The 24,488-nt window shown below is 44.5% G+C and overlaps 1 protein-coding gene across 5 annotated transcripts in view; it reads left to right on the top strand.

Moving 5' to 3' along the window:
• LOC121538246 (ral GTPase-activating protein subunit beta-like) overlaps positions 1–24,488 on the top strand; it is a 49,832-nt gene that overhangs the window by 23,873 nt on the left and 1,471 nt on the right. The window contains exons 8-30 of one of the 5 annotated variants that reach the window (XM_045207155.1): positions 672–820; positions 1,080–1,305; positions 2,347–2,382; positions 3,285–3,486; positions 3,772–3,939; positions 4,424–4,538; positions 4,810–4,957; positions 5,079–5,143; positions 5,292–5,436; positions 6,230–6,351; positions 8,882–9,064; positions 12,248–12,396; positions 12,749–12,936; positions 13,399–13,502; positions 15,597–15,749; positions 16,777–16,986; positions 17,279–17,437; positions 17,671–17,833; positions 18,228–18,350; positions 18,704–18,840; positions 23,310–23,418; positions 23,652–23,724; positions 24,213–24,361. In XM_045207155.1, coding sequence (XP_045063090.1) covers positions 672–820; positions 1,080–1,305; positions 2,347–2,382; positions 3,285–3,486; positions 3,772–3,939; positions 4,424–4,538; positions 4,810–4,957; positions 5,079–5,143; positions 5,292–5,436; positions 6,230–6,351; positions 8,882–9,064; positions 12,248–12,396; positions 12,749–12,936; positions 13,399–13,502; positions 15,597–15,749; positions 16,777–16,986; positions 17,279–17,437; positions 17,671–17,833; positions 18,228–18,350; positions 18,704–18,840; positions 23,310–23,418; positions 23,652–23,724; positions 24,213–24,361 — 3,276 coding nt within the window. Of the gene's footprint in view, positions 1–671; positions 821–1,079; positions 1,306–2,346; positions 2,383–3,284; positions 3,487–3,771; positions 3,940–4,423; positions 4,539–4,809; positions 4,958–5,078; positions 5,144–5,291; positions 5,437–6,229; positions 6,352–8,881; positions 9,065–12,247; positions 12,397–12,748; positions 12,937–13,398; positions 13,503–15,593; positions 15,750–16,776; positions 16,987–17,278; positions 17,438–17,670; positions 17,834–18,227; positions 18,351–18,703; positions 18,841–23,309; positions 23,419–23,651; positions 23,725–24,212; positions 24,362–24,488 lie in introns of all 5 variants that reach the window. The other 4 variants (XM_045207154.1, XM_045207156.1, XM_045207158.1 and 1 more) reach the window with 4 other exon arrangements.

The raw sequence follows: 24,488 nt of genomic DNA, 5'->3' as shown, positions 1-24,488 counted from the left end.
TTGTCATTTGACAAACTGGGCTGAGGGACTCGCTATTACAATCAAATGGGCCGTTTTAGTTGATGGTAATGGTTGAAATGGGTTTAAAAAGAGCTGAAAGATGTGACTTGTACTAGTTGAACTGGCTGTCATTGACAGCTGATGCCACATTGGCACTGTTCTGTTTGCATGTGGGCATAACAAGTTAGTTGATACCCCCCTAATAGTATTATGTTTTAAGTGTGTCAATGAGGCCTGAAAAAGCACAGGCACAAGTAATATCGCTCTATAACCTACTTATTAACACCTATTGGTTGTGTGGTTGGACAAAAATGGGGTTAACTCATGGGATGTTGCTCTCTTACCTCTTAACTTAAGAAGTCTTCAATTTTCTGGTTTCCCTTCAGGTTTTTAAAACCTGCACTTTTTTCTCTTCCATTCCTTGAGGTAATCACTGATCTGATCAGGTTGAATAAGTGAAGGAAATAGGGGGAAACAATAGCTTTACTTACAGATCAGTGATAACCTCAAGGAAGGAAGAATAAATGGCATTTTAAAGGTATTGGAACAGAGGCTTATTCTTACCACTGTAAGAGAGGACATTCTATCAGAGGCAGGACACGCCACAGCCATTGGTTTTTCTGACTATTGGGTGTGTCTTGTTTTGGGACCCACCCCATTCTCCTCCGCAGGCATATCACGGCCCAGGGTTGACAGTGCCCCGCCCACACCGGTCAACAGACTGAGCATGTCCCCGCCCTCCTCCAACAACACCACGCCCCCACACAGCCGCAAGCAGCGGCACACCGTGGTCACCAAAACCGCCAGCAAGAGTTTAACTGTAAGTCAACTGTATAGCCTACAAATCATGTGCATACGTCATCCTGACCTGTGTACTGTGCTTACATCAGCAGACCTGGTTTCAAACAGAATTTGTTTTCTTTCAAATACTTTGAGTGTTCAATCTCGCTTGCCTGGATTGCCAGACAGGGTGGGGTTTGCATTTTCGTGGACTACTCTATTGGCTCAATCGCACCAGGGCAAGCTCAATGCAGTGGCGCTAAAGTATTTGAAAAATACTAACCCCCCCCTCCATACAGGGCAGTGCAGCCCAGCCGGCCAAAGTGTCCGTGTCCCAGCAGCTGTCGTCGTCACCCACCCTGCTGGCCAGCCCCACTCAGAGCAGCTGGGAGATGCAGCCGCTGCCCGCCCCCGCCAGGCCCAAGGTCAACAGCATCCTCAACCTCTTCGGTCAGTGGCTGTTTGACGCGGCGCTAGTGCACTGCAAGCTCCACAGCGGCCTCAGCCGAGACCCCAGCATGACTGGTAAGCAATGACTGATCTGACTGGATGGACAAGCTTCTACCATTTGTGCGAGTGTGTGTGGTGGGGGGAGGTTGGGTTGGATGCATGTCTTTGTGTTGGGTTAAGGGTTGGACTTGTGTGTGTTTTGGGTGGAGTGGGCTGGGGTCAGAGGACAGGGTTTTTTCTCTCTCCTCTCTCTCACTCTTACTACTTTTCACATCTGCTAAAGCATTGTGTGGAAACCGCTTTGACTTCAAGAAGGTATCAGTTAGTCTAACTGACATTCCACTCCACAGAACACTGTAGAATGGAGAATTCAATCTAGACGCGCCTTTGCGCATTTCCCCAATCAGTACACCCAATGTCCCCATCTCCAGCGTTTTATTGCAGTGGTCACAATATTTAATTTATACAGTCAGATGAACACAATGAACTTCTGCATGTCTCTGTGTAGTTCCGTCTTGTGCCTTATGATTGTAGGAGATGACGGCACTATTATAGGATTGATTCTCAATCCTGTTCCTGAAGAGTCATAAGCTCAGCAGGGAAATGCCTGATTCGGCTCATCAAGGGCTTGAAGAGATCAGTTGATTAAGGGTGGTATTCATTAGGGCACACAGTCGCAAAATGTTTTGCAACGGAAAATGAAAATGGGTGTTTCTTATTGGACAAGTTCAGGTAGTCCCTCCCCTTTTCAGTCCATTTTCTTCAGTTTGGTGCCAAATAAATATGACCCAGGTGTGATGGCACTAAGCTGGGAGAAAGACCTGCAATACTGCGGTTCTTCAAGAACAGGATTGAGGAACACTGATTAAGCACATATAAAAAGGTAGAAAAGGAAGGATCATGGATCATAATGTCCAGGACTGTCTCTTATCTCATGTTTTGGTGTTTGTGTCTGTCCTGCATGCTGACTCTTGTCTACCACGTCTGATGTTTCAACAGTTTCAGGGTGAAAGATCATCCATTGAGGAGGAAAAACACAATTCATGCATTTAGAATGAATTGAGAAAATATCGATATGCTTTGATTTGTCTCTCCACTATTTCTGTTATCTTGCAGCCTCTTTTATCCAAATTCTCCTTTCTTATAAATCTTGTAAGTAGGAGCTGCGGCTTTTCTCTTGACTCGCAGTCAGTTCTTTGACTCCTGCTTTGGTTTAATTTCTCCATGGTCATCATCGCCCATCATCGTTACCTTTTACCCCCACCACCGTCATTTGAGCGTTGCGCCAACGTTCTCTCAATGTTCTGCGGGTTGGAAATGGAATGGGAGCACACAGCCTCGTCACTGTCCCGACATAGCGTTGCCAGTTTGTGACCACACCACCATATTCCAGTGACTTTTTATTTATCGTGCCACATACCCTTTTTGGTTTGCCCTGAATTCAGCGCATTGTTCTCTTATGGTTTCCCCTTGTGTTGTCAGTTCACTTATAACTTTATTGACTTTTGGTTTGGTGCCTCAATGCATGAAGTAAATGTCTGTACCTTGAGTGACATCATCATAATGCAAGTACAAGGGAGCTGAGCTGACACAGAGATTTTGCGCCGACGTCTTCTTGCAACTTGTCTTGGGAAAAGATGTTCACCTAAAACTTTCAAACCTCAATTCCATTCACTTAGCCCATGATAAAGACAACACTTGTTATGGCAAACTCTGTGTCAGAAGTCCCTTTTTGTGCGCCTGCTGATTTACGTACGTATGTGTAAATATTTGTGTGAGTCTGTGCGTTTGAAGCCACTTAGGTTTTTAGTCCTTGTCTTATTTTGTTTCTGCTTAGTGTGTTTGTACAGTTTGTGTGTACAGTATTTACCTCAGTTTGTATACTTTTAATGTGTATGTGTGTCTGGTTACTTTTCAGTGTGTTTTCAGTGTGTTTATGTCTCTGTTTCTATTTGTGTGTTTTTATCTGTTTTCAGGCGTGCATGTGTGAGGATTGTCACCTGTCCCATTCCGGGCTTCTTTCACTCATGTGTCTCCTTCTGTCACCTCCACAGCCATAGCCACTCAGGTGGGTCTGGAGCTGAGAAGGAAGGGATCCCAGATGTCCACCGACTCCATGGTGTCCAACCCCATGTTCGACACCAACGAGTTCCCAGAGAGCTACGAGGCGGGCCGTGCCGAGGCCTGCGGCACCCTCTGCCGCATCTTCTGCAGCAAGAAGACTGGAGAGGACATTCTCCCAGTCTACCTGTCCAGGTAAGACGGCAGTTTCATCCTAGCGTGCTAGCATGCTAACGGTGGCTGTAAGTCTGCAGCGCTGCTGTATGTGGGCCTACGTGTGGAGGTATCTTAACTCTGTATTTGTGTTCGCCTTCAATTATTCGCTATTTGTGTTCGCCTTCAATTTTTTGCTATTTGTGTTAATCTTGAATCTGTCAGGTTCCGCATAAAGCTACCTGAATTAATATTTGGACCCGCTGCAAGTTCAATCGCTATGATTCCTATTTTGATCTGAAGAAACGGCTGTCTTTTCCCTCGCAGGTTCTACATGGTTCTGATCCAAGGCCTCCAGATCTCTGACTTCATCTGCAGGCCCGTGCTTTCCAGCATCATCCTCAACTCCTCCTCTCTGTTCTGCTCCGACCTGAAGGGCGTCAACGTGGTGGTCCCCTACTTCATCTCAGCTCTGGAGACCATTCTGCCAGACAGGTGACAATACAAAATATATATTATGTACAATCCTCTAAAACCACCAAACATGAACAAGGCTCGATGTTGAAAATGGACACTATTGAAAAAGACCCAATAGTATATTTTAAATCAAATCAAAGTTTATTTGTCACGTGAACAGCATACAGCAAGTGTAAACATTACAGAGAAATGCTTACTTGCACGCTTTTTCAAAAATATTCAGTAATAGTAGCTAAATCAGATTAAAAATAAAAATAAATCACACAATAATAAAGAATTTAGCTGTTTAATGATTGTGGTACAGTGAACAAAAACCAGACCATTCTGGTGCTTTACTGTGATCATCTGAATGCAATGGAAGTTGTCCAGGGGCTAATAATATCTGTTAGCTAATGCCATTGATGGAAAATACTTGAGCAACCATAAAAAACCATAGCAATACAATTCAGATCATTTCTATACTCTAGAAATTCTAATTCTAGGGTACTGCCCTCTGCTACAGGGAACTGTCTAAGTTCAAGCTGTACGTGAACCCCACTGACCTGAGGAGAGCTTCTATCCATATCCTACTGGCCATGCTGCCTCTCCCACACCACTTTGGCAACATCAAATCCGAGGTATGGAAAATGTTGCATTGTTGCAACCTTGGCTTTTTTTAACAGCGTCTGGTGACTACATTACATCATCTAGTCTAGTAAACATGCTTTTTAATATATTATTTCCCAATGCAGTGGGAGCCCTACACCTTGATAAGAGTGATGTGGTGGACACCAGGCATTTTAATTAAAGTTAAGAGTTCTGTTAACTTAAGTTGATGTAGTTAATGTGGCTTGATTTTGTGTTGTGGGTAGGGCGATCGATTGATTGACTGATTTGATTGATGTGTAGGTTCTTCTGGAGGGGAAGTTCAGTGATGATGATGGGGCAACCCACGACCAGTCCGTTTCCTTCCTGTCCCTGAGACTGCGCCTGGTCAACGTCCTCATCGGAGCCCTGCAGACAGAGACAGACCCCAACAACACCCAGCTCATCCTAGGTCTACCACTCACTACCGTTCTCTCTCTTCCTCTCTCGCTCTCTTCCTCTCTCGCTCTCTCTTGCTCTCTGTCTTTTTTGTCCCTTACATCTATTAAATCTAGAATTTTTCATCCTTTCAGGTGCAATGCTTAACATTGTTCAAGACTCTGCACTGTTGGAGTCCATAGGTGCACAAACTGAAACGGTAAGACCTCTATGATTTCTGTCGGTGTTGATATAAACCTAACTACCGTCATTGACTCAAATAAACAAATTGATCAATGTGATTCAATGGAGTTGAATTTGGAGGCTTTGCTAACGCTCTCTGTCTCCCTGTGTTTGTATGGTACCAGGGCAGTGTGGATGGGAGCCACGCAGGGCTGAGGGGCCACAGCCGCACCAGCAGTAGCATCAGCTTTACTAGCGGGGGCAGCACTGGCACTGAGGCCACCAGCCCAGACTCAGAGCGCCCAGCTCAGGCGCTACTCCGGGACTACGGTAAAGCTAGTCCATTAAATTATAACTAGCTAGCGTTAGTACGATAACCTTTACTATGATATCTGATTGTAGCCACGTCACACAGACTACAATAAGGACTTACTATATGCTAACTAGCTAGCGAAAACACAATTGCTATATCTACTATTACTATGATAACCGATTGTAACCAATAGCCATTTTCACACGCAGGCTGCGTTTAAAGTCAGACTAGGCGTGTTATATTGTGTTTAGCACGATAGCCATTACTACAATCATTTTATTTAGCCTATTCATTTCACTTAGATGTTGAATGTTGTTGCTGTTTCCATTCACAAGTACTGACACCTGGTCAATGTTCTAGAAATGCAACTGTCTCAATTAACACTGTATTTTTCATAGCCAACGTGGTGAAAGTGATATACAGAGTTAAAAAGCGCTGGGTAAAAATTATCTGTATGTGATGCAAGCACTACACTTATTTGCTGTGATGCTGTGCTACTGGTCTTGAACTGGAAAATACTATCCCTCAACACTATATTTTATATACGACTCTTAAAAAGCCATTTCTTTTTTCCTACTGTGTGAATTCTGTTTTCACCTGTTGAGTTTAACACTTACTTCCGGTTTCACACTGCATCTGATATTTCACATGATTAGTATCTTTACTTCTGTGTGCTGTGTTATGGAAGGCTGCCACATGATCAGATCTTATTGAGGTCATTATTCAGATAATGTGTAATGGGGTGGTCCATCTGTGGTGGTGGTGTTTTGGTGGTGGTGTTTCGGAGTTTACATCCTTTAACTTTTACAGATACTGCGGCGGGCCTCCTGGTCCGCAGCATACACCTGGTCACCCAGAGGCTCAACTCTCAGTGGAGGTCCGACATGAGCATCTCACTGGCCGCCCTGGAGCTGCTGGCGGGCCTGGCCAAGGTGACTACACTACACCACAACAACGCATGCTAGACCTAACTAGACCTACAGTGCGGGGGGAAAAGTATTTGATCCCCTGCTGATTTTGTACGTTTGCCCACTGACAAAGAAATGATCAGTCTATAATTTTAATGGTAGGTTTATTTGAACAGTGAGAGACAGAATAACAAACAAAAAAATCCAGAAAAATGCATGTAAAAAATGTTATAAATTGATTTGCATTATAATGAGGGAAATAAGTATTTGACCCCCTCTCAATCAGAAAGATTTCTGGCTCCCAGGTGTCTTTTATACAGGTAACGAGCTAAGATTAGGAGCACACTCTTAAAGGGAGTGCTCCTAATCTCAGTTTGTTACCTGTATAAAAGACACCAGTCCACAGAAGTAATCAATCAATCAGATTCCAAACTCTCCACCATGGCCAAGACCAAAGAGCTCTCCAAGGATGTCAGGGACAAGATTGTAGACCTACACAAGGCTGGTATGGGCTACAAGACTATCACCAAGCAGCTTGGTGAGAAGGTGACAACAGTTGGTGCGATTATTCGCAAATGGAAGAAACACAAAATAACTGTCAATCTCCCTCGGCCTGGGGCTCCATGCAAGATCTCACCTCGTGGAGTTGCAATGATCATGAGAACGGTGAGGAATCAGCCCAGAACTACACGGGAGGATCTTGTCAATGATCTCAAGGCAGCTGGGACCATAGTCACCAAGAAAACAATTGGTAACACACTACGCCGTGAAGGACTGTAATCCTGCAGCGCCCGCAAGGTCCCCCTGCTCAAGAAAGCACATATACAGGCCCGTCTGAAGTTTGCCAATGAACATCTGAATGATTCAGAGGAGAACTGGGTGAAAGTGTTGTGTTCAGCTGAGACCAAAATGGAGCTCTTTGGCATCAACTCAACTCGCCGTGTTTGGAGGAGGAGGAATGCTGCCTATGACCCCAAGAATACCATCCCCACCGTCAAACATGGAGGTGGAAACATTATGCTTTGGGGGTGTTTTTCTGCTAAGGGGACAGGACAACTTCACCGCATCAAAGGGACGATGGACGGGGCCATGTACCGTCAAATCTTGGGTGAGAACCTCCTTCCCTCAGCCAGGGCATTGAAAATGGGTCGTGGATGGGTATTCCAGCATGACAATGACCCAAAACACACAGCCAAGGCAACAAAGGAGTGGCTCAAGAAGAAGCACATTAAGGTCCTGGAGTGGCCTAGCCAGTCTCCAGACCTTAATCCCATAGAAAATCTGTGGAGGGAGCTGAAGGTTCGAGTTGCCAAACGTCAGCCTCGAAACCTTAATGACTTGGAGAAGATCTGCAAAGTTGATGTGTGCAAACCTGGTGGCCAACTACAAGAAACGTCTGACCTCTGTGATTGCCAACAAGGGTTTTGCCACCAAGTACTGTTTTGCAGAGGGGTCAAATACTTATTTCCCTCATTAAAATGCAAATCAATTTATAGCATTTTTGACATGCGTTTTTCTGGATTTTGTTGTTATTATTCTGTCTCTCACTGTTCAAATAAAACTACCATTAAAATTATAGACTGATCATGTCTTCGTCAGTGGGCAAATGTACAAAATCAGCAGGGGATCAAATACTTTTTTCCCTCACTGTAACTACACTAAGCTATACCTAACTAGCCTCCCGAGTGGCACAGTGTTCTAAGGCACTGCATCGCATGCTTGAGGCGTCACTACAGACCCGGGTTCGATCCCAGGCTGTGTCACAACCGCCCGTGACCGGGAGTCCCATAGGGCGGCGCACAATTGGCCCAGCGTCGTCCGGGTTAGGGGAGGGCTTGGCTGGGGGGGCTTTACTTGGCTCATTGCGCTCTAGCGACTCCTTGTGGCGGGCTGTACACCTTCACACTGACTTCGGTCATCAGTTGAACGGTGTTTCCTCCGACACATTGGTGTGGCTGGCTTCCGGATTAAGTGGGCGGGTGTTAAGGAGAAAAAGGGAGGTAATAAAATAATAATAAAACAAAACCAACCCTAACTAGACCTAACTTCACTAAATTATACCAAACTAGACCAAACTACACTAAACTAGACCTAACTACACTAAACTAGACCTAACTACACTAAACTATACCTAACTACTGTACACTATCCTAACACATGCTAGACCTTACTTCGAGATGTAGTTGGAGTATACTGAACTTCAATATACTCCAACTTCACTATACCACCTAGGTATCCCCCTTTCCTTTCCCACCCCATCCCTAACCTAAGTACCCAAAGACATCCCAGCTCTAACATGACTTAACATACACTGGCCCTAACTTCACTACATATAAATCCATTATATTGTTATCACCACTGCACACGCTGAGACCTAACACCAGTCCACCACACCAGACCCAGCCACTACTCAACTTCCACCCAGCTGTAAAACACTCTTCTGCAAGGGATAACCCCTAATAAAAAGAGAATGCATTGAAAAGGAGTGTATTAAGGCTAAGCATCCACCCAACCAATGCATATCTAAAGTGTGTTTCTGGCTTTGTGTCCTCAGGTGAAGGCATGTGTGGACTCTGCGGACCGTAAGCGTGCCGTCACCTCAGTGTGTAGTTACATCGTGTACCAATGCAGCCGGCCGGCCCCCCTTCACTCCAGAGACCTCCACTCCATGATCGTAGCGGCCTTCCAGTGTCTGTGTGTGTGGCTGACCGAGCACCCCGACATGCTGGATGAGAAGGTAGGTCACCTCAGTCTAGACCGGATCCCAAACCAGATTGTAAAAGTTAAATTATTTAGTAGATGGCCATTTGCGTCATGTTACCGTGGACAGCAGGGTGGAAAAAAGTGCTTGTCTTTCTTGCACTCACACCTGCACATATGTTTTCTTCCTGGCACTGATTCTGCTGATAGCAGCTATTTCATAGTAGGGTCTCCTTGTGTTATGAAACCAATAACTAGCCTACTAATATTGATACGCTCGCTAATTCTAGGGGTCCTAGGCTAGTTAACTGGTCTGTAACCTGATTTAAGGTGTGTATCTACAGTGCATTCGTAAAGTATTCAGACCCCTTGACTTTTTCCACATTTTGTTACGTTACAGCCTTATTTTAAAATGGATTCAATCACACAATACCTTACAATGACAAATCGAAAGAGGTTTTTATATATTTTTTGCAAATGTATTAAAAAGAAAAAACAGAACTACCTAATTTACATAAGTATTCAGACGCTTCGCTATGAGACTCGAAATTGATCTCAGGTACATATTTTGTCCATTGATCATCCTTGAGATGTTTCTAAAACTAGATTGGAGTCCACCTGTGGTAAATTCAATTGATTGGAAATGATTTGGAAAGGCACAAACTTGTCTATATAAAGTCCCACAGTTGACAGTGCATGTCAGAGCAAAAACCAAGCCATGAGGTCGAAGGAATTGTCCGTAGAGCTCCAAGAGAGGATTGTGTCGAGGCACAGATCTGGGGAAGGGTACCAAAAATGTTCTGCAGCATTGAAGGTCCCCAAGAACACAGTGGCCTCCAACATTCTTAAATTGAAGAAGTTTGGAACCACCAAGACACATCCCGGCCAAACTGAGCAATCAGGGGAGAAGGGCCTTGGTCAGGGAGGTGACCAAGAACCCGATGGTCACTCTGACAAAGCTCCAGCGTTCCTCTGTGGAGATGGGAGAACCTTCCAGAAGGAAAACCGTCTCTGCAGCACTCCACCAATCAGGCCTTTATGGTAGTGACCAGACGGAAGCCACTCATCAGCCCGCTTGGAGTTTGCCAAAAGGCAACTAAAGGACTCTCAGACCATGAGAAACAAGATTCTCTGGTCTGATGAAACCAAGACTCTTTGGCCTGAATCCCAAGCGTCATGTCTGGAGGAAACCTGGCACCATCCCTACGGTGAAGCATGGTGGTGGCAGCATCATGCTGTGGGGATGTTTTTCAGCGGCAGGGACTAGGAGACTAGTCAGGATCGAGGGAAAGATGAACGGAGCAAAGTACAGAGAGGTCCTTGATGAAAACCTGCTTCAGAGCACTCAGGACCTCAGACTGGGGCGAAGGTTCACCTTCCAAGAGGACAACCACCCTAAGCACACAGCCAAGACAACGCAGGAGTGGTTTCGAGACAAGTCTCTGAATGTCCTTGAGTAGCCCAGCCAGAGTCCAGACTTGAACCTGATCGAACATCTCTGGAGAGACCTGAAAATAGCTGTGCAGCGACACTTCCCATCCAACCTGACAGAGCTTGAGAGGATCTGCAAAGAAGAATGGAAGAAACTGCCCAAATACAGGTGTGCCAAGCTTGTAGCGTCATACCCCAAAAGACTAGAGGCTATAATCTCTGCCAAAGGTGCTTCAACTAAGTACTGAGTAAAGGGTGTGAATACTTATTTCAATGGGGTATATCCATTTTCTAAAAACCTGTTTTTGCTTTGTCATTATGGGATATTGTGTGGAGATTGATGACGAATAAAATCAATTGAATCCATTTCAGAATAAGGCGGTAACGTAACAAAGTGTAGAAAAAGTCAAGGGGTCTGAATTCTTTACGAATGCACTGTATGTGAGAAATCAGTGTATGAGGACTGTGTTGTATGTACATGTGCCCAGGAGACAGCAACCTTACCTCAGGTCCAGAGCCAACTAGCCCAAGCGTATTATTGATTCAAAAATGGTGACCGACGTAAATACAGTACCAGTCAGAAGTTTCACCTACTCATTCAAGTTTTATTTTTTATTTCTGACTATTTTCTACATTGTAGCTTTGCACACTCTTGTCATTCTCTCAACCAGCTTCACCTGGAATGCTTTTCCAACAGTCTTGAAGGAGTTCCCACATATGCTGAGCACTTGTTGGCTGCTTTTCCTTCACTCTGCGTTCCAACTCATTCCAAACCATCTCAATTGCAATCTGAGGTGCAGTTAACTCTAATGAACCTATCCTCTGCAGCAGATGTAACGCTGGGCCCCCCCCCCTTACCTTGTCACAACACAACTGATTGGCTCAAACGCATTAAGAAGGAAATAAATTCCACAAATTAACTTTTAAGACGGCACACCTGTTAATTGAAATGCATTTCAGGTGTCTACCTCATGAAGCTGGTTGAGAGAAGGCCAAGAGTGTGCAAAGCTGTCATCAAGGCAAAGGGTGGCTATTTGAAGAATCTCAAATATATTTTGATTTGTTTAACACTTATTTGGTTAATACATGATTCCATATGTGTTAGTTAATAGTTTTGATGTCTTCACTATTATTCTACAATGTAGAAAATAGTAAAAAGAAAGAAAACCTTTAATGAGTAGGTGTGACAAACTTTTGACTGGTCCTGTATATACAAAAATAAACTAAAAAGTAAACGTCTAAAACTAAGGATTCAACCCAAAACCAACGGCCACATGGCCACCAAGAAAAAAACATGCAGCCTGCTGGCTTTGCAAGCTTGCACACTAATCATTTCCCCATTGCCTCCACCTGTGGGCTTAATAAGGCTTAGCATAACACCCGCCACTGACCCGGTTGGTGCTGCAACTTGGGGATGTTGTGTGGAAGTGTATCCTGGTAGTGTGTTGCCTAACTGTGTGCTAACACTAAACTACCCACCATATCATAAGTATAATACTTGCAATAACTGAGATATGTGATTGTTTTCCCCCCTACTTAACCTAGTTGAATGCACTTACTGCAAGTAGCTCTGGATAAGAGGGTCTGCTAAATGAGTAAGATGGAAAAATTTGTCATAACTAAACATTTACACAGTAAAAGGGCTTTGGCAGTAGGTCTACACTAATCCAGTGTATTTTAAAGCGATATGCTTTGTGTTACAGTAGATTTTAGAGTAGACTAACTTTGTATATGTGGAGTTAAATATGTGTGTAGCGTGATGCCTGTGTTTGACATGTGTGTCCGTCAGGACTGTCTGATGGAGGTATTGGAGATCGTAGAGCTGGGTATCTCAGGCAGCAAGTCCAAACAGGAGCAGGAGGTGAGACACAAGGGAGAGAAAGAGCACAACCCCGCCTCCATGAGGGTCAAGGATGCAGCGGAGGCCACCCTCTCCTGGTGAGGCTCTAAATCCAGCACAATTCAATAAACACCTGGGTTGTGTTCATTAAACACAAACTGGAAGGAAACTGGTTGATACAGGGTGGGACTACCCGGACTTGTCCAATAAGAAATGCTGATTTTTGTTTTCTGTTTCAAAAGGTTTTGCTACAGTGTGCTCTAATAAAAACGACCCTGCATTTATGCTCAGAATTACACATGGTCTATTAATAACTAATAAAACTAATTACTAATGTTTATTGGTCCTGTCTGGGGATCAGTCTAGACTCTTTGAAACCACTGTCTGTCTGTATCTGTCCCTCCCCTCACTCTCTTGTTATTGTTGATGGTTGCTTTTGTTGTTGTCCAGTATTATGCAGGTCCTGGGGGCCTTCCCCTCCCCAAGCGGCCCGGCCTCCACCTGCAGCCTGCTAAACGAGGACACTCTGATCCGCTACGCCCGGCTCAGCGCCACGGGGCCCAGCAACTTCCGCTACTTTGTCCTGGACAACTCAGTCATCCTGGCCATGCTGGAGCAGCCATTGGGCAATGAACAGAGTTAGTGGGGGGCGTGTAAAACCGTTTTCTAAAGCAATTATTCACTTGGGTTATGATTTACTGTGGTACTAGCACGGCTGTGGTGGTAGACGGTATGAGGCGAAGACCGCAGCGTAGCCTTGCTTATAACCACAATAAATCACACCCCCTCATGTATTATTGCTTTAGTAACATTGTCCTTTATGTTATTGATGTTTCTTGTCGTTCTTGATATTTATTTGTAGTTTGTAAGATTGTTGTATTTTTGGGCTGATGCTTGTGTTGCTCAATTGGACTCATCTTGTGAAGTGAACAGTTAAATACTGAGACTGATACATAAATGCAAATAGGATAGTGGCTTATGACAGTGAGTAGGCGTCTCAATGGCAGGTGGCTAGTCAGGCGGCCATTTTGGCTCAAACTAGTATTTGGTTTCTACTTTCACTGGGAGCCCTGGTGTAACTGCTTCTCCTGTCTTCTCAGACCCCAGCCCGTCAGTAACAGTCCTGATCCGGGGCATGGCCGGCCGACACGCTTGGACTATGCAACTCTTCCACCAGCCCAGAGGAGCACGGGCCAACCAGAGGGTGAGAGGAGTTGGCCCACTGTACCACCTTGGTCTGCCAGTTAGACACACTCACCCCGTACTGTGCTGGCACTGATATTGTTGCAGTACGGCTCAGCTCAGTAACAGTATTGGAGGATCTCTTGCACACTAGTATTATTATTTACGGTGGCCGTCTATTCAAATAGGGAAATGTTAGCAATAAAACTGCTAACATACTACGCTAATAGAGCTAACTCCAGCACCACTAATAGAGCCAACTCCAGCACCACTAATAGAGCCAACTCCAGCACCACTAATAGAGCCAACTCCAGCATCACTAATAGAGCTAACTCCAGCAAATACTTTTTTCCCTCACTGTGTGTGTATATATATATATATATATATATATACACTGCTCAAAAAAATAAAGGGAACACTAAAATAACACATCCTAGATCTGAATGAATGAAATAATCTTATTAACTACTTTTTTCTTTACATAGTTGAATGTGCTGACAACAAAATCACACACAAATTATCAATGGAAATCAAATGTATCAACCCATGGAGGTCTGGATTTGGAGTCACCCTCAAAATTAAAGTGGAAAACCACACTACAGGCTGATCCAACTTTGATGTAATGTCCTTAAAACAAGTCAAAATGAGGCTCAGTAGTGTGTGTGTGGCCTCCACGTGCCTGTATGACCTCCCTACAACGCCTGGGCATGCTCCTGATGAGGTGGCGGATGGTCTCCTGAGGGATCTCCTCCCAGACCTGGACTAAAGCATCCGCCAACTCCTGGACAGTCTGTGGTGCAACGTGGCGTTGGTGGATGGAGCGAGACATGATGTCCCAGATGTGCTCAATTGGATTCAGGTCTGGGGAACGGGCGGGCCAGTCCATAGCATCAATGCCTTCCTCTTGCAGGAACTGCTGACACACTCCAGCCACATGAGGTCTTGCATTAGGAGGAACCCAGGGCCAACCGCACCAGCATATGGTCTCACAAGGGGTCTGAGGATCTCATCTCGGTACCTAATGGCAGTCAGGCTACCTCTGGCGAGCACATGGAGGGCTGTGCGGCCCCCCAAAGAAATGCCACCCAACACCATGACTGACCCACCGCCAAACAGGTCATGCTGGAGGATGTTGCAGGCAGCAGAACATTCTCCACGGCATCTCCAGACTCTGTCACGTCTGTCACATGTGCTCAGTGTGAACCTGCTTTCATCTGTGAAGAGCACAGGGCGCCAGTGGCGAATTTACCAATCTTGGTGTTCTCTGGCAAATGCCAAACGTCCTGCATGGTGTTGGGCTGTAAGCACAACCCCCACCTGTGGACGTCGGGCCCTCATACCACCCTCATGGAGTCTGTTTCTGACTGTTTGAGCAGACACATGCACATTTGTGGCCTGCTGGAGGTCATTTTGCAGGGCTCTGGCAGTGCTCCTCCTGCTCCTCCTTGCACAAAGGCGGAGGTAGCGGTCCTGCTGCTGGGTTGTTGCCCTCCTACGGCCTCCTCCACGTCTCCTGATGTACTGGCCTGTCTCCTGGTAGCGCCTCCATGCTCTGGACACTACGCTGACAGACACAGCAAACCTTCTTGCCACAGCTCGCATTGATGTGCCATCCTGAATGAGCTGCACTACCTGAGCCACTTGTGTGGGTTGTAGACTCCGTCTCATGCTACCACTAGAGTGAAAGCACCGCCAGCATTCAAAAGTGACCAAAACATCAGCCAGGAAGCATAGGAACTGAGAAGTGGTCTGTGGTCACCACCTACAAAACCAGTCCTTTATTGGGGGTGTCTTGCTAATTGCCTATAATTTCCACCTGTTGTCTATTCCATTTGCACAACAGCATGTGCAATTTATTGTCAATGAGTGTTGCTTCTTAAGTGGACAGTTTGATTTCACAGAAGTGTGATTGACTTGGAGTTACATTGTGTTTAAGTGTTCCATTTAATTTTTTTGAGCAGTGTATATAGAGAGAGATTATTTAAATGATTGAGTTTTGTTGTGGTAGCTGTTTACACCAACAGTTAATACTAAACAGTAAAGAATACACCACTGTTATTAATACTAAACAGAACTGTATATAATAATTCCTTCCTCTCTTGCTCTCCTACAGCAGGTGTTTGTCCCTGAGGGCCGCCCGGCCCCCAACAATGATGTGGGGATTCGCTACAACATCAAGCAGAGGCCCTTCCCTGAGGAGGTGGACAAGATCCCCCTGGTCAAAGCCGACGTCAGCATCCCAGACCTGGACGACATCGTCAACAAGGAGGTGAGAAGGACCGAACCGCACCATGACCCCAATAGTTAGGGTGCCATAGGTCAAGTGCCAAAACTCTTCATAATCCTACTTTTCTTATATCCTCTCCTTCATGACTAACAATTTGAAAGTACCTTGATAGGTTTTCATATTAGTTCTTTCACCTATCCAGTTCTTTCAACTATCCATGGTCATGAAGGAAAGAATGCAAGTAGGGGAGGGTAGTTGAGTATATTCAAACTCAGCCCTTATCACTGCTAAAATGTAATGCAATATAAACTATTTCTAAAGTGAATGACTTTTTAAGAGAACCTTTGGCACAGAGCATAAAGAGAGTAAAACTATAGTGTTACCCAGGCTTTATGGAGACTTAACATTATTTGGGTATATTGTTGTTGATGTGGAATCAAGTGTCTTCTATGAACTGACAGGATGAAGCGAGTGTGATATACACAGTGAAGAATAATCACCCACACGTGAGTTGTCCCATCTTTCAGGAGACTGAGACGGGTCAAAGGTTAACCAGATCACTGATGGGAAGAAAGGGTGGAGAATGGAGAATACTCAGATTGTTATGTTACTCCCTAACTATCTAATCTGGGTTAGTGAGGGCTTTATTATATCAAAGTCAGAACACTGTGTTGTTTTGCCTTAACCATGCCACTCAGATATTAATAGAGCCCTTAGACTCACATTGATCTGTTCTTGATTGCAGTGGTAATTGTTGGTAGAGGTATGGTTGTGGCAGTGGCAGAACTTGGTTTACTTAAATTTTTTAAGATAATAGGGTGGGTACAGTCTCCGGTACATACACTAATTTATATTTACAAACATTATACAACGTGAGATAAGTGTGTGTTTGAGTGTGTCAGGATTGGGGTAAATTCCATTTAAATTCAGTTTAGACATTTTTTAAAATAGGAATATCAGTTTACTTCCTGAATTTAAATCAAATTTAATCCAACCCTGGTGAATGTGCTTTGCATCCTTATAGTTCCTCCAGTCACACAAACTTGACCTTGCCCCCCCCTCCTCTCAGCTGGAGAAGCAGCATGATAGGCTGCGCAGCATGATGACCAAGCAGATTGAGTATGAGTGTTCCCTGGAGCGCCACAGCGAGGATGTCTGGAGTTCCAAGTCATTCCCGGACCCCCTGACCGACTGCAAACCCCCTCCGCCCGCCCAGGAGTTCCAGACGGCCCGCCTCTTCCTCTCTCACTTCGGCTTCCTGTCTCTAGAGGCACTGAAGGTTTGGAACTGTAGTTTCATAGTGTTCAGAACTTAAGTTTATGTCAGTGGTTGGGAACTGTAGTTTGTCAGTGGTTCGGTACACTATTTAGTCAGTGGTTGGCCACTGTAGTTTATGGAAAATGTTATAATTTACCTCAATACTATGTTTGGTTTCTCTGCCTTCTGTCAGCTACCGTCTTGCCTTCACCTATCACAAAATCCAGTTTCTGGGTATGTTTGAAAAGGGGCCATAGCTCTAAAGCATGGCCTGTTCACGTTGTACTGACGTTGTACTGACTCTCTTACTTCAGGAACCGGTCAACAGCCGTTTACCCCCTCATCTCATTGGACTGGAGTCCTCAATGCCAGGGTTCTTCGATGACATCGCCTACCTGGACCTGTTGCCATGCCGACCTTTTGACACAGTCTTTGTGTTCTACATGAGGGCAGGACAGAAAACCAGCCACGAGGTGAGAACTTGTTAAGTTTATTACTTTGATGAATTTTCACATGCCAGTTTACGCTGTATGTTTATTTTTCAATCTCACTGATTGATCCACTGTGTTATGCATTGTGATTGGTAGATCCTGATCCACTGTGTGATGTGATTGTGATTGGTCGATCGTGGATCCACTGTGTGATATTATGCTTTGTGTTTGGCTGATCTTGATCCATTGTGTGAATGATGCATTATAATTGGTAGATCCTGAGGAACGTGGAGACATCGTCCAGCGTCCAGCCCCACTTCCTGGAGTTCCTGCTGTCTCTGGGCTGGCCCGTGGATGTGGGCCGGCACCCTGGCTGGACTGGACACATGGACACCAGCTGGTCCCTTAACTCCTGCGACAACGACTCACAACAGACAGGTGAGCCTCCCGCCCCAGGGGTCATATTCATAACCGACATGGAACCCAGGCTGTTGGTGCTAAAACATGTCCATGGGTCTCAGGAAAAGGTTCAAAGGTGAAGATCCTGGTCCATATTGTCAGTGTGACACATTCACCACTGAAGAAGGTGTTAGCTCGCTGAGCTAAAGCCAGGGCGATGTCTTGGTTGGCTCAGGCTATAGATACAGCATAATAAAGAGTATTTTTGTAATTCTGTCTCAGTCAGGGTGAATAGGTATTGTTTCATAAAGCCATGGTGATAGACAAAATACTTCTTGGTTAGCCCGGGCCATAGTACACATTTTCTTATTCTAATTCTACATCTTAGACAAGGTAAATGTGTAATGTTTCATATTTTGCTCTGTCCCCATAGAGGAGGCAGCTACACCAGAGGACACAGGTGGTTCTGTATTCAACGGGGAGAAAAAGGTGCTGTACTATGCCGATGCTCTGACTGAGATCGCCTTTGTCGTTCCATCGCTGACAGACTCCTCAGGTTAGCATTTACAAATACTTGTATTTTGTATTTAAATTCTTATTTTATTTTGTCTTAAAGGGACATTACTCTCCAAAAATCTACGTTTTTCAGATGTTTTCAGACCACGAAAGTACTCAGTCAAGATGAATCCACTTATCTATTCCATTCATTTTGGATTGTGGCATATAGCTGAAGCTACAGAACAGATGGCCAGTGACGTGGCCTTATGTTAATGATAGATCACTTTTGAAGTGTAAAACATCTGACAAACATTGATGTTTCTTTTTGTGTAATGTATTTTTAATGCAGCCTATGTGAAGATACAGTTTTGCCTCTCCCTGGGTGGCTGATAGGTGTTTTTGTGTTTACAGAGGATTCCTCGGTGCACAGTGACTCTACAGTGGAGGCGGACACACACACAGACCTCCTGCCTAGTTTACTGAAACAACCCAATCTAACACTGGAGCTCTTCCCCAACCACTCAGACAACCTAACAGCTTCCCAAAGGGTAACTAACCCACAATCCTACATTAATAATAATATACAGTGCCTTCGGAAAGTATTCAGACCCCTTGACTTTTTCCACATTTTGTTACGTTACAGACGTATTCTAAAATTGATTAAATTGTTTTTTTCCCCTCATCAATCTACACACAAATACCCCATAATGATGAAGCAAAAAAGAAAATATCACATTTACATAAGTATTCAGACCATTTACTCCAGGGGTGTCAAACTCATTTTAGCTCAGGGGCCACATGGAGGAAAATCTATTCCCAAGTGGGCCGGACCGGAAAAATCATGGTATATATAACTTAAAAACAACAACTTCAGATTGTTTTCTTTGTTTTAATACGATCAACATACAACATAAAGCTGGAGCCTGAGGACAGTGTGTCCAAAATAGTACAAGCACAACATCACTATTAATCATAAAACACGTCAAGTTTATTTGAAAATTCTAAAGAAAAAGAACACACAAACACACAATGCCTCAGTGATTAACAGAACTATTTCACAGATCACAGAACTATATCAGGGTGTCATTTCTCAGGCAGAAATGTAGATAAAAATAATGAAATCCTGTTCCCCAAACAAGTGCAAGAACCACAGAGTCAAGAATAGGTTAAATATACAAATAAAATAAAAACAATTAAAAACAATAGCACATCAACATAAAAACATATAAACATAAAGCTGGAGCCTGAGGACAGTGTCCAAAAGCACAACATCACTATTAATCATAAAACACCAAGTTATTTGAAAGTTCTGAGGACAAAGAACACACAAACACACAATGCCTCAGTGATTCACAGAAGTATATCACAGATCACAGAACTATATCAGGGTGTCATTTCTCAGGCAGAAATGTAGATAAAAATAATGAAATCCTGTTCCCCAAACAAGTGCAAGAACCACAGAGTCAAGAATAGGTTAAATATACATATACAAATAAAATCAATTAAAAACAATAGCACATCAACATAAACATATAAACATACATCTGAAAGCGTTGCTCAAACTCCCGTAACAGTCCCGTTATTGTATCTTTGAACCGCTTCATGTCTGCCACATGTTGGGTCGCGCACACATTTTTCAGACAGGGGAAGTGAGCTGCATCACCACCGGCAAGTTGCGTCTCCCACAATGACAGCTTCAACTTGAAAGAACGTATGCTGTCATAATACTGCGTGACAACTTTGTTGCGCCCTTGCAGCTGTTTGTTCAAGTTATTCAGGTGCTCTGTAACATCCACCATAAATGCAAGGTCCTGCATCCATTCTGCGGAATGAAATTCTAACACTGGTTTGCCCTTTTCTTCCATGAACTGTTCAATTTCTTCTCGTAAATCAAAGAAACGCCTCAGCACAGCACCTCGGCTTAACCATCTTACCTCAGTGTGGTATGGCAGGCCATAGATGTGGTCTTTCTCTCTGAGAAGGCTGTCAAACTGACGGTGATTCAGGCTTCTGGATCGGATGAAATTAACAGTTTGGATGACCACCTTCATGACGTTATCCATCTTTAATGACTTGCAACACAAAGCCTCCTGGTGCAAAATACAGTGAAAAGTCAAAAAATCACGTCCTCCATTTGCAGATTGCACTTTCTCTCTGAACTTTGTCACAATGCCTGCTTTTTTCCCGATCATTGAGGGCGCACCATCTGTAGCCAGGCTGACAGCGGGGACCAGTCCACTCCGACCCTGTCCAGCGCACCCGACGAGTGCGGTAAAAATATCAGCTGCTGTCGTTGTATCTGTCATCGGCACCAACTCCACGAACTCCTCGGTGACGGTCAATGTGTCATCAACTCCGCGGATGAAAATGGCCAGTTGTGCAACATCTGTAATGTCCGTGCTTTCATCAATTGCAACCGAAAACGCAATAAATGACTTTACTTTTTGCTTCAACTGGCTGTCCAAATCAACTGAAAGATCGGAAATCCTGTCTGCAACTGTGTTTCTTGTCAGGCTGATATTTGCAAAAAGCCTGCCGCTTTTCAGGGCACACAATCTCCGCTGCCTTCATCATGCATGTTTTTACAAATTCACCCTCACTAAATGGTTTTGAAGCCACTGCGATTTCATTAGCAATGAGGTAGCTAGCTTTCACTGCAGCGTCACTGATGTCTCGGCTGTGAGTAAACACAGACTGCTGTTTCTTCAGACCCGCCAACAGTTCATTCACCTTCTCTCATCTCCGCTGTCCTTGAAAGTTGTCATATTTGTCGGCATGAAGACTCACATAGTGGCGACGAAGGTTATATTCTTTCAGCACTGCAACATGCTCTGAACACACCAAACATACAGCTTTCCCATTCAATTCCGTGAATAAATAGGATGACCATTTTTCTTGGAACACTCTGCACTCTCGTCCACTTTTCTCTTTTTGACAGAGACATATTGGGGCAATGAGGGTGCCAAAGCACATAATGTTAAAAGTAGAAGCCGTAATAAATATCGCGGGCAAAACAAAGTAGCTCATTGGCTGCACGTGCTTGACCTACTTGCTCTGCCCCGGTATAAACAGTTTGCTTGCTTAACACAATTGCTATTGCGCCATCCAGTGGACGCAATTGGAACAGCAGTTTATTTTATAGAAAAATTGCAGCGCATTTTTATACTTTACAAAATGATTATTAATTATTTTTTATTTTTTTTCAAAATCATCTCGCGGGCCGGATTAAACCCGTTTGCGGGCCTGATCCGGCCCGCGGGCCGGACGTTTGACACCCCTGATTTACTCAGTACTTTGTTGAAGCACCTTTGGCAGCGATTACAGCATTGAGTCTTAGTGGGTATGATGCTACAAGCTTGGCACAGCTGTATTTGGGGAGTTTCTCCCATTCTTTTCTGCAGATCCTCTCAAGCTCTGTCAGGTTGGATGCGGAGTGTCGCTGCACAGCTATTTTCAGGTCTCTCCAGAGATGTTCGATCGGGTTCAAGTCCGGGCTCTGGCTGGGCTAGTCAAGGACATTCAGAGACTTGTCCCGAAGCCACTCCTGCGTTGTCTTGGCTGTGTGCTTAGGTGGTTGTCCTGTTGGAAAGTGCACCTTCACCCCAGTCTGAGGTCCTGAGTGCTCTGGAGCTGGTTTTCATCAAGGATTACTTTGCTCCGTTCATCTTTGCCTCGATCCTGACTAGTCTCCCAGTCCCTGTCGCTGAAAAACATCCCCCCAGCATGATGCTGCCACCACCATGCTTCACCGTAGGGATGGTGCCAGGTTTCCTCCAGAAGTGACGCTTGGCATTCAGGTAAAATAGTTCAATCTTGGTTTCATCAGACCAGAGAATCTTGTTTCTCATGGTCTGAGAGTCCTTTAGTTGCCTTTTGGCAAACTCCAAGCGAGCTATCATGTGCCTTTTACTGAGGAGTGGCTTCCGTCTGGCCACTCCACCATAACGGCCTGATTGGTGGAGTGCTGCAGAGATGGTTGTCCTTCTGGAAGGTTCTCCCATCTCCACAGAGGAACTCTAGAGCTCTGTCAGAGTAACCATTGGGTTCTTGGTCACCTCCCTGACCAAGACCCTTCTCCCCTGATTGCTCAGTTGGCCGGGCGCCCAGCTCTAGGAAGAGTCTTGGTGGTTCCAAACTTCTTCCATTTAAGAATGATGGAGGCCACTGTGTTCTTGGGGACCTTCAATGCTGCAGACATTTTTTGGTACTCTTCCCCATATCTGTGCCTCGACACAATCCTGTCTCTGAGCTCTACGGACAATTCCTTCGACCTCATGGCTTGGTTTTTGCTCTGACATGCACTGTCAACTGTGGGACCTTACATAGACAGTTGTGTGCCTTTCCAAATCATGTCCAATCAATTGAATTTACCACAGGTGGACTCCAATCAAGTTGTAGAAACATCTCAAGGATGAAAACAGGATGCATCTGAGCTCAATTTCGAGTCTCATAGCAAAGGGTCTGAATAGTTATGTAAGTAAGGTATTGCTGTTTTGTTATTTTTAATGCATTTGCAAAAAAATCTAAAAACCTTTTTTCACTTTATCATTATGGGGTATTGTGTGTAGATTGCTGAGGATTTGTATTTATTTAATCCATTTTAGAAGAAGGCTGTAACATAACAAAATGTGGAAAAAGTCAAGGGGTCTGAATACTTACCGAAGGCACTGTATACCATTTAGCAGACACAAAGCAATTTAGTCATGTGTGCATACATTTTACGCATGGGTGGTCCCTTCAATTGAACCCACCATCCTGGCGTTTCAATTAAGGTACATAATTGTTACCCCAGAAATGATTTGAAAGAGATAAAAACGGCTGCATTGGACTTTTAAACTTATGCATTGGATACAGTTCACACATTTGAATGTTAGTTTCTTGCATTGTTTTGAGGAATAGATTACATCTCAGGGTATATCTCTACCCCTATGCCTGTGTATTGACCTCTCTCTCTCTCTCTCTCTCTCTCTCTCTCTCTCTCTCTCTCTCTCTCTCTCTGGTCTCTTCTCTCCTCTAGCAGAGTTCTATGGTGAAGACCAAGAGGTCCTCCACAGGAAAGACTGCCCCTCCCCTAGGGCCTGAGACCAAGGTGCTGGTGGTCTGGGTGGAGCGCTACGATGACATCGGTAAACAACCTCAGATAACTTCCCCTAAAAATCACTGTGCGTCCCCTAGTACAGTTTCACATTACGTCATCATGGCTCTGTGTCATTTCTGATGTCTGTCCTTGTACAATTTTATGAGACCACTCATTTTTTACTGTTCCGTTTGGAGGACCCGCCTAACAAAGTGAGAAACCAAAGTGAGAAACTGTTGAAGGTGTTTCCCCTCAAATGGCTCCGTTGTTGTTTTTCTCTAGAGAACTTCCCTTTGTCTGATCTCTTGGCGGAAACTGGCACGGGTTTGGAGGCGAACAACAGCACTTCCTGCAGGTAGGCTACTAAGGCCCACGCCCAACCAAACACTAACCCTAAACACTTACCAAAAACTATTTGTAAATTAAGCTTGATCAACTATTTCAATAATGTGTCAAATTAAAGTTAGGCCACTATAAAATCCACTGTAACACATTTTCAGTAGGTTAGTTAACAATCACTCTAGTAGTGAAGACCAAGTCTCATATTCCCTGTTGAATGGAATGGAAATGTCATGTCCTTCTTCAAACCCCACCCCTTTCTCTTCACCTCTTTCCCTCATTTTACATTTTACATTTTAGTCATTTAGCAGACTTTCTTATCCAGAGCGACTTACAGGAGCAATTAGGGTTAAGTGCCTTGCTTAAGGGCACATCGACAGATTTTTCACCTAGTCGGCTCGGGGATTAGAACCAGCGACCTTTCGGTTACTGGCACAACGCTCTTACCCACTAAGCTACCTGCCGACCCTACTTAATCTCTCCCCCTCCTCTCTCCCTCTTCAGGTCTGGGCTCCTGGAGAAGGACATGCCCCTGATCTTCATCCACCCCCTAAGGACTGGTCTGTTCCGGGTCAGGCTCCACGGGGCCATGGGCAAGTTCAACATGGTCATCCCCCTGGTGGACGGCATGGTGGTCAGCCGCAGAGCACTAGGTGACCAAACTATCAATTTTTCTCTAATCTCTCATTTCTCTCTCTCTCTCTCTCTCTATCTCTCTCTACCTCTAGATTAATTTCCACTGTGTCTCTCTGGCTTATAGTCATTTATGTAATGCTGCCT

The sequence above is a fragment of the Coregonus clupeaformis genome, chromosome 24, assembly GCF_020615455.1.
Source record: "Coregonus clupeaformis isolate EN_2021a chromosome 24, ASM2061545v1, whole genome shotgun sequence".
In the NCBI taxonomy this organism is placed as follows: Eukaryota; Metazoa; Chordata; class Actinopteri; order Salmoniformes; family Salmonidae; genus Coregonus; species Coregonus clupeaformis.
This window is presented reverse-complemented; position numbering and strand designations above follow the sequence as displayed.